The following is a 9,686-nucleotide window of genomic DNA, read 5'->3' as shown; positions in this document are numbered from 1 at the left end:
AAACTTACCTTTTGATGTTTGAAAGTGAAAAGTTAAAAGTTGTAGACAAAATCCTGGACTTTACAAAAAGCCTTGTTGTGCATGCTGGTTAGTTTGTCCCAGTGCCGTAGAATATAACATCTATTCAAGGGCTCTGGTTTGTCCGACAGTTTATTTTTGGCCAAATTTTAAATGAGATGTAAAATAAAGCGATTTTGATGAAATCTCACTATTTTAAGCTCAGAGTTGGTTTTGTTTGTTTTCTGACAGAAGTGTTTGTTGCACACAGTCAGAAATGTGAAAATTACAACAATATTTTTTTACAGTTTCTGGTGACAGTGTGATTTTGGAAAGTTCATATTTCTCAAATTCGGGTTTGTAAGGCATTGTTGTATTTATTTAAAGATCAGCTGTAAAATAAATAAAACAACGACTATTTAAATGTGTATGCCCCTACCCTGAGCCAAAATAAAAAACGTAAGTCCCTCCCTAGTGCTTAAAAAAATATTGCACCACCCCCTCTCCCCTTATAAGTAACAAACAGTCCCTTTGGTATATTGATTTTCTCATTGGTAGTTTCCGTCTGTCAAACTGTTTTATTTTGAAAATCCCACCCGGAAACGTATTGCTGTATTTAGGGTCACTTGTCGCGTGGTGCTCTTCACTTGTTCTCAGTGCGTCAACTCGTCAAATGTGATTAATTTCAGCTGTGGACATTTTATTACAGGACAAAGGCAACTTATCGCGAGCGGAGGATCAGATCCGTGTTTTACCTGCGCTGTGGTGAACGGATGAACGGATGAACTGATGAACTTTACAGGAGAGATTTAATGAGACTGTAATTCATTAACATCACGTTGGATCGGATGGGTGTACCGTCACCTCACTGCGGCCCACAGTTGTATATGTGTGTTTAGGACTCGAGTAAAGTATCTGGACCAGCTGTGGACCCGGACTACAGAAGTGCCTAGCCCACCACCATCATGGCCTCTGCCACCTCCACCCCCGCTGCCGCCTCCAGCGGCCGCTCCAGCCGCTCAGCCAGCCGCCGCAGCGCAGACCCCGGCCTGCCCACCTCCAGCACCAGCCCCCGGCTGTCCCGGGTCCAGGAGAAGGATGAGCTCCGACACCTCAACGACCGGCTCGCTAACTACATCCAGCGGGTGCAGGAGCTGGAGAGTGAGCGGTCTTCTATATTGTTTCAGCTGGAGGAGAAAGATGAGTCGAAGAGCCGGGAGATGGGCAACGTGCGGCGGCTGTACGAGGAGGAGTTGGCCGATGTGAGAAAGTCCCTGGATGTCCTGGCCGGAGAGAGGGCCCGGCTGCAGATCGACTATGGGAACCTCTGCGAGGAGTACAGGAAACTGCAGACCAGGTAGCTGCGTTAGGATGTAGCCAGGTCCCACCATGCAGGTGCTGGGGAAGCTGCTACACCAGACTCCGTTCAGAAATTGTTTTTTTTAAGGCAGTATTGCACAGCGTGAGACTCCCGCACCTGCTGGACACAGATAAAATATTTTCACAGCACATTCAGGTGCTGCTTTATAATTCGGGGTGAATTTAAACACCGAGCTGCAGGTATCTCCTTAATATTCCTGCTTGTTCACACAGCTCCTGCAGCACTGACACTTGCTTTCACACTTCACTGAAGCCTTTAATTAAACACATGCAGAACTGAGCATTGGTCTGTAATAAGACTTTGGTTTGACATTTACACCTGCCCACCCACAGCAGGTGTATGTGTTGAAATTTGTTACTTACCTGTTGGTGATATTTTTATCATGTGGAAAACAAATGGATTTGCAAAATAGACAACACCGATGGAAAGTATATTTGGGGATATAGTTTTGGTAATCCAAAGTACACTGAGACGAGACCTAACAGTTGCAAAGTGACCAATGCAGCCTTAAATCTGCAGAAATTTGAATGAAGTTTGGCATGATATGAGAGAACGAGCTAAGTTATCTTCTGATAATGATGTTGTCCCACTTCAGGAACCAGAAGAAGGAGGGTGATCTGGCGAATGCGTTGGCCCAGTGGAGGAAACTCGAGGTGTCTCTGAGCTCCAAGGATGCTGAGTACACTAAGCTGCTGTCTGAGAACAGGAGACTCAACGATGACTTCACTGATCTGCAGGGCCAGCTGGAAAATGTATGAAGTCAAGCTTGATTTACACATGTTAGGTTACACAGGGGGATGTAATGGTGTCCATGTTTGAGGGCCTTTAAAGCCCCAAAATGTAGGATGAGAAAATGACTTAACTTTCTAGTAGCATAACCAAAATACCTGCTTGTCAGCGTTTCAGTTATGTTATAGATTCAGTGTTTGATGAGCTGATATTTTAAAATGTGTTAACTGTGTGTATGTGCTGGGGGTGGGGGTGGGGGTGTCACCAGGTAGAGGGTGCACTGGCAGACACAAAGAACCAGCTGAGCTCTGAGATCCTGAGGAGGGTGGAGATGGAGAACCAGGTGCAAACACTCAAAGAACAGCTGGAGCTTCAGAGGAACATCAGCGAGCAAGTAAGACACACAAACTTTCACCTCAGCCCAGTTTTGAATCCCACCAGCTCCCGTCGTCCTCTGAGATTAATCTGTTAATTGTCTGCATCGCCTCAGGGTAGTTCTTGCACAGCTCACAGTCGTTTCTGTTTTGTAGGAGATGTTGGAGATCCGAAGCCGACACGAGAGCCGTCTGGTGGAGGTGGACTCAGGACGACGGACGGAGTTTGAGAGTAAACTGGCCGAGACGATGCAGCAGCTGCGGCAGGACCACGAGTCTCAGCTGCAGCAGTACAAGGAAGAGATCGAAAGGAATTACAGCTCAAAGGTACAAACATGGAACTTAAAAGAAGCGGTGTGTAAGATTTACAGGGATGCAGTGGTGTCTCGTGGTGAGGATTGCAACCAGCTGGAACTTCTCTTGGAATTGCTCCAGTTTTCATTGTTCAGTAGGTTTTTACCAGGAGCTGAATTATCCACAGACGTCTCTTTGTCTCCAAAACAAACAGACCAGCTGATTTAAAACTGGCAAAAACACTGAATAAAGCAGTTCCAGGTTACAAATCTACGCTGTTTGGCACATCGCAGATGGGCCGCTCGCCCNACCAGGAGCTGAATTATCCACAGACGTCTCTTTGTCTCCAAAACAAACAGACCAGCTGATTAAAACTGGCAAAAACACTGAATAAAGCAGTTCCAGGTTACAAATCTACGCTGTTCGGCACGTCGCAGATGGGCCGCTCGCCCAGTGCCTGCCGTGTGTGCTCACCTTATTTCTGGTCCAGGCGTTCAGGGAGGTTTTTACTGGGAGCCGAATTATCCTCCAGAGGTCTCCTCCTCTACAAAACAAACAGATCTGGTGATTTAAACATGGAGTAAAGCAGTTTCATTTTATAAATCGATGTTTCTTAAAAGCTGTTTTGCACATTGGAGACGAGCTGTTAGCCCAGCACCTGCAAGTGTATGCTCACCTTATTTCTGATCCAGACATCCAGAGAAGCTTTGACGGGAGCCACATTATCTGTAGAGGTCTCCTCCTCTCCACAACAAACGGACCTGCTGATTTAAACCAGTAAATTCACGGGAAAAAAAAATGTTTTTGCGATATTGCTTGTTGCAGAAGGGCTGCTAACTACGGTGGTTGATGTGAAAACATGAATGGTCCTATCTAGAGTCAGTGTTTGGTTTGTCTGTTCTGAGCTACTGTAGAAACGTGATGGTGCAACATGGTGATCTCTGCAGACGAGGACCCGCGCCGTATGTAGATATAGACATGTCATTCTGAGGCAGCGACAACACAGTGACTCTTATTATTCTATATTCCATCTTAGCCAATACTTCCCCCTAAATCCTACACGCTGGACCTTTTTAAGATAATGTGTTTGAAAGCGTACAGATTTCTTGCTTTTTTTTTTTTTAATTACTTGAAGTTTCTGATATCTGATTGAATCCTTTCTGCACTACAGTTACAGAACGCTCAGCAGGCTGTACTGGACAAAAACAACGCTGCGTCATCCACCAGAGATGAACTGGAAACCACCAAGCTCAGAGTGGAGAGCCTCAGCTCACAGCTCCAGCAGTACCAGAAGGATGTGAGTGCAGTCTGTAAGGAAACACGAACAGTTCTGTTGACAAAATAAGAAAACCACAGGCCACAGTATTCCTGACTCCCATGATACTTAGAGGTGTAGAGGGGCTGAGCTAGTTCTTGTTCTTCTTCTGCAACCTGAAAATACTTGTTTTCTGTGGTAATCTTTGTAGTGCAGGTATCTGTGCAGGTTGGGTCTAGCAGTAAACGGTTGTCTTCATATTATTCTCCTTTCTTGGGTAGAAAATGGTGCTGGAGAGCCGCTTCCAGGAGCTGGAGAGGACTCTCGACAGGGAGCGTGAGGTTTGGCAGCAGAGACTCGGTCAGAAGGAGCAGGAGCTGCTGAACATGAGGAGCCAGATGTACGCCCAGCTGGAGGACTACGAGAACCTGCTGGATGTCAAGCTCGCTCTGGACATGGAGATCAACGCCTACAGGAAGATGCTGGAGGTGGAGGAGCAGAGGTACGGCCGTCATCTGTGTACACTGTGTGACAGTTAAGCAAGGCATCAAGATCTCTGGGTCCTGGCTCACTGTCTGGTGCTTTTGCTCCAAGTTTTTAAAATCTAAATAAATGTCATTTTCTTGTCAGACTGCAGCTGTCACCGAGCCCCTCCCAGCACACAGCTATACCTCGTATGTCACATGAGCACAGCAGCCGCAGGGTCCGAGGGAAGAAGCGGAAACACGAGGGAGCCTCTGGCAGCTCGCCGGCCTATAAAATGTCCAGTCGTTCAACAGAGCACGGCACTGTGAGCATAGCAGAGGTCGACATAGAAGGAAAATATGTTAGACTGAAGAACAACTCTGAAGCGGTGAGGCTGAATCGAGAATCAGCTCTGAATTATGACACCAGAAACTTATTTTTAATTTTCTTGTTTAAAGCTTGGACACTTCTTTCTACAGAACTGTATTATATTCTGCATTAAACTGCTTCTCGCCCTCTTGTGCGTTTCCAGGAGCAGCCACTAGGTGGCTGGGTGGTACGTAGGACGTACCCAGACTCTGGAGACCTCTCCTTCCACATCCCCTCCTCCTGCATCCTCACTGCTGGACAGACACTCACAGTGAGTACTTATTGTTACCTATGTTTACCTGTATTTCCCTGAGTTCTCCTGCAGAGAGGGAAAACTGTCATGACAATATTAGTGGTGGGACAGTATGATTTGTTGAGCAGTTTTATGGGGGCACTCCCAAGCAAGTCAGATGTGTGAATTACGTGTGTGTATGTGTGTTGTTAGATCTGGGCAGCAGGTGCAGAGGCAGAGGCTGATTCAGGGGACCTGATCCTGCAGGGCCACAGGAGCTGGGGCCCCGTCACTGATGTACGGGTGATTCTACTGAACCCCAACCATGAGGTGGGTGGAGCAGTGTTTACAAGTGCTGTCTGCTTCAATCACCACAATCAAAGTTTATAGTTTTTGATTTTATTTTCTTGAATAAAATCCCAAAAAGTGGTGTCCTTAACGTTTAAGAGTATCTCAGCTAAAGCCACATTATGAGCCAGTGTTTTAGATCCTAATCAAAGTCATAAGACAGCATTTGTAAAGGTGAAGGTGTTTGTTCAGGGTACCTGAAGTACAAATCCTCTCTGTCTCGGCTATCTTACAATGCTGTATCTAACCACAGACTGTATGGTTGGTTGTTTTGATGTCTTGAGTTTGGCATTTTGGCCGTCGCCATCTTGGATTTTTGGAGCTAGAAGTGACCACATTTAGACGAAAGGTTGGAACGGTTGAGGAGCGAGGTGCAGACACCTACACGGGTCTGATTTTCAAGAGCTGCGGTCCAACCAGCACAGTAATGGCAAATACCGCACCCGCCCCACATCCAGGACTTATGACCAGTTAGTTCTGCAACCTGACCCTGTAAGGAAATTGCTCAACTTCAGCAAACACTGAAATGAAGAGACTCGGAGAACCACGGAGAAAAGTTACAGCCAACGGGATTACTTTAATCGCATAATACAACCCAACACACAGGTTGTAGAATACAGCAGAGAATAGTAAACACAGCGAAGACAGCCCCGTTCATCCAACTTTCAAATGCTTTTATACTATTTGAGTGAGTGGGCGTCTGTTCATCTNTTTGAGTGTGTGTGCGTCTGTGTATGTGTGTGTGTGTGTGTGTGTGTGTGTGTGTGTGTGTGTGCATCTATGTGCAGACAGGTCTGGGTGTATGACCTAAGTGTCCCACCAGTCAGATCATCCTAACCTAAACGTTCTGTTCTCTTGTTTGATTTCCAAAGTTCACCAACTCAAAAACAACTCCTTATACTGAGTTCTTCCTATTGCAGAAACTGACATCTGATCAACTGTTACTACGACCTTTTGCAACTGACATCATTTTCACCTTTTGATATAGAATGATACATTATCTGCTTCTACAACCCAACCTGTCGACACAAGATCTGCGACCTGACCTGAAACTGCAGTTTCTATAATAACCCTGCACTGCTCAAATAATTTGGTCAGGCAGCACATTTAAAGTGTTCATTTTGGGACGTTACATACATTTGGTCACCTGAAAAAGTTTTGTTCAGCAGTCTACTAAAAGATCCTCTAAGGAGTCGGATATTCAGTTTTGTTTTAATGGTTTAAGTCTGTTTTTTTAGCATTAGTATCATCACAGTTAACTATCCCTGTATATGCACCATGCTAACAAAGCTAACAGCTAGCATAAGGATTATCTCCACTCTCTCATCCAAATTTGGTCACCTCTGTCTCCACAAATCCAACATGGTGACGACCAAAATGCCAAACTTGAGGAGAATGGGAAAACAGGAGTCCAAACCAACGGGTGATGTCACAGTGGTTACGTCCATTATTTTATGTGGTCTTTTTTATGTAACTCAACATAATCATGTGATCCCTCTTCAGGAAATGGCGGAGCGCAGGGTGTGTATGCAGCACAGAGGTGACGAGGAAACTGAGCTGGATTTTGATGAAGAACTTGTCGCAGGCAGTGAAATCCAGCACTTTCGCAGACAGGTAAACACACCGACTCATAAAACCAGCCAGAAACAAAATGTTCAATGTCCTCTGTGTGAAGTGTTCTCACAGATACAAGCTCAAACACTTGAGTTTATGAAACTTGACATCACTTTTCTTTCTGCCAACACTGAAGCCAAAGAGGAAGAAGAAGAAGTGTTGTTCTGTCTCTTGAGTGCAGAGCAGACAGCGAGCTGTACAGTAGGTGAGGAGGGAGGTGCTTCCACCTTCTGCCTGTCTGCTCGTACCCAGTGTGTGCTGCGCTGTGTGCTTGTCACAGGATGCATGGCTTGTTTCATGCATGTTGGATTTGCTGCTGCCTCTGTGCTTTATTCAGCAACATGCCAAATGTGATGGGTAAAAATGAACAGTGTGCATCACGAAGCAGGTTCACATGTCTGAATGAATCAAGTGTTTTAAGTTGATGGCGTCTGGTGGAATTGACGATAGTGATTTTGGGGCTGTATCTGGTTAAACATAAAGGACTATCCCTACTGAGATGCATCACTATTTCTGTAGGGATAGTCTCCAAAATGTTGTCAGACAATTAGAATAACAATCTGAGCCTATCAGTGGCAAAAACAAACACTTTTAGTGGACGTACATTGACAGTGCGAACATACCCGAAGTGGTTACATTGCAGCCTGTCGCTCAATACTGGACCAATTTCAAAAACCTTTGTTCCTATGAGTCACTTAGACACAAAAACATGGGAACATAGGATTCAGGTAATAAAAAAATACCATAATTACTCTTTAATCCAGTCTTAAGGCAGTTTGCTTTGACTTTAAATCTCTACAACCCACAGGCTTCCACTCGATCATACGTGCTGCCGTTTTTTGCTTTTGGATGAAGATCCATAGATATTTTGGGTTTTCCAGCTAAACGTCTGACATGTCATTAATATTGTTTAAAGTTCCAGTAATTTGTGCACAAAAATGAATAATTGAAGACCATGATTTATAAATGGATTTGCACAGATTAGTTTTCTAGTCCTGAGACCTTCTCCACTGCTCACCATTATTCCTCAGTGTGTATAATATGGAGCTCAGCCCTGTAATATACATGTTTTGTTTTTAAGAACAAGTACAAAGGATGCAGCAGAGCCAATGATGCAAGGAAGTACCAAACTAATCAAACTAAATATGAATTACCTTGCATTTTTAACATGTGGTAACCTGCAGAATACCAAGTTCTTAAAGCTACCGCCCTGTTTAGACCTGGTGTTAACATGCACTCTAGGTGATCCAATCACAAGTGGACAGCGCTAAATACAAGTGTAAACGACCACCAAGACGCATTGTCCAATCACTCAGCCATGCATTTGACCACATATCTTTTGTAGCGTAAACACTGATGCGTCCAGAGAAGGACTACGTCATCAGTGCAGGACGTGGTGGTTGTTCTGGCGACAGCACGCTAATCTATCATTTATATTTTATGTTGAGTTGGACAAAGTGTTGCATGATTATCCATCGTTTCTCCCTTTGGAAGGAGACGTGTTAAATTCTGCTGACAGCAATATCTCCAGCTGTACTGACATAACTGCTAACGTGACAAACAAGCGTGCTCCAAAGGTGTGGATGTAAAAATTGTGCACGGGGCAGTAACATAATCTGAGCCACATGGTCAGCTGGAGACGTATGATCGACACGAGTGTGAACGGCGATGTGTCGCGTCTGTCTACTTGTGATCAGATCATGCAAAACGCATATTAATACCACGTCTAAACAGGGCCTAAGATGCACTTATTTGAGTTTGAGGCTCAGAGAATTTACCCAGACAGCAATCCTGTAAGTGAAAGGAAAATATCCAGATCCACTGATCTGGGTTTCCTGCTTGCCACACAGTGACAGCTGTTTGTTGCTCAGTAGTAACACCCTGCTGCAGACTCATTCCCCACACCGTCCCCTAACTGCATGTTCAGTGCTACCCAGCCTGCCTGTAAGAAACCAGCGTGTGTCCCGTGATGGTAATTGGGGACATTTGATAACGCTGCTGTGTTTTTTTCCAGGATCTATCTAAGGGTGAGAGCTGTGCCGTCATGTGATCACTGCTGTCCGTCTGAAGAACCCGGACCAGCTCTGACCTTGAATACAAACATCTGCTCCTATCTGGCCCCGGTGTTGTCCCGTACAACAAACTCCAGTAGAGACATTTAAACGTCAGTCTGAGTATGACGACCTCAGACTTCGCCTTAGAGCAACAGTATCGACCTCAGTATTCCTCACTTTGTCTCATCTCTAACTGCACAAGACAAGATACAAGCTTTGCCTTGATTTGATCTCATTTAAATGAATGTGTGTGTGCGTGTGAATTTAGAAATGTTAGCTTAATAAAGTTATAAATACAGTTGGATCTACGTATTAAAGACTGTTTATTACAACAAATGCAGTTATAGTTGAGTTTGGCGGGAAACGTGTGCTTGAAGGAACTCCCAAGTCAAAATGGCTCACACACGTAATAAACTAAATTAATAGCAGGACAGAGTTTTCAGCAGCACGGGCTGAAGGGTCGATCCACCTGTATACCCAACAGAAAAATCTCATTTTCAAACTAGCCATGCAGATGGTGTAGGTTTCATTTGTCCTGCTCACAGCACTGGGAAAAACATAAAATGCAAAACAC

At 44.8% G+C, this 9,686-nt stretch overlaps 1 protein-coding gene across 2 annotated transcripts; it reads left to right on the top strand.

The window, feature by feature from the left end:
* Positions 1 to 644: 644 nt before the first annotated feature.
* lmnl3 (lamin L3) lies at positions 645 to 9,421 on the top strand. Of its 2 annotated transcripts, XM_050052723.1 has the most exons (12): positions 645 to 1,354; positions 1,974 to 2,130; positions 2,376 to 2,501; positions 2,638 to 2,808; positions 3,947 to 4,072; positions 4,312 to 4,532; positions 4,661 to 4,883; positions 5,028 to 5,135; positions 5,310 to 5,426; positions 6,948 to 7,058; positions 7,195 to 7,263; positions 9,073 to 9,421. In XM_050052723.1, exons 1-11 carry the CDS (start codon positions 963 to 965, stop codon positions 7,231 to 7,233), a joined length of 1,791 nt encoding a protein of 596 aa, XP_049908680.1. In that variant the 5' UTR covers positions 645 to 962; the 3' UTR covers positions 7,234 to 7,263; positions 9,073 to 9,421. The 2 variants fall into 2 exon arrangements, with proteins under 2 accessions (XP_049908680.1, XP_049908690.1); XM_050052733.1 differs by lacking the exon at positions 7,195 to 7,263.
* The last annotated feature ends 265 nt before the right edge of the window (positions 9,422 to 9,686 follow it).

The sequence above is a fragment of the Epinephelus moara genome, chromosome 1, assembly GCF_006386435.1.
Source record: "Epinephelus moara isolate mb chromosome 1, YSFRI_EMoa_1.0, whole genome shotgun sequence".
Classification (NCBI taxonomy): Eukaryota; Metazoa; Chordata; class Actinopteri; order Perciformes; family Serranidae; genus Epinephelus; species Epinephelus moara.
The sequence above is the reverse complement of the archived record's forward strand: the minus strand, read 5'-3'. Positions and strand labels throughout refer to the sequence as shown.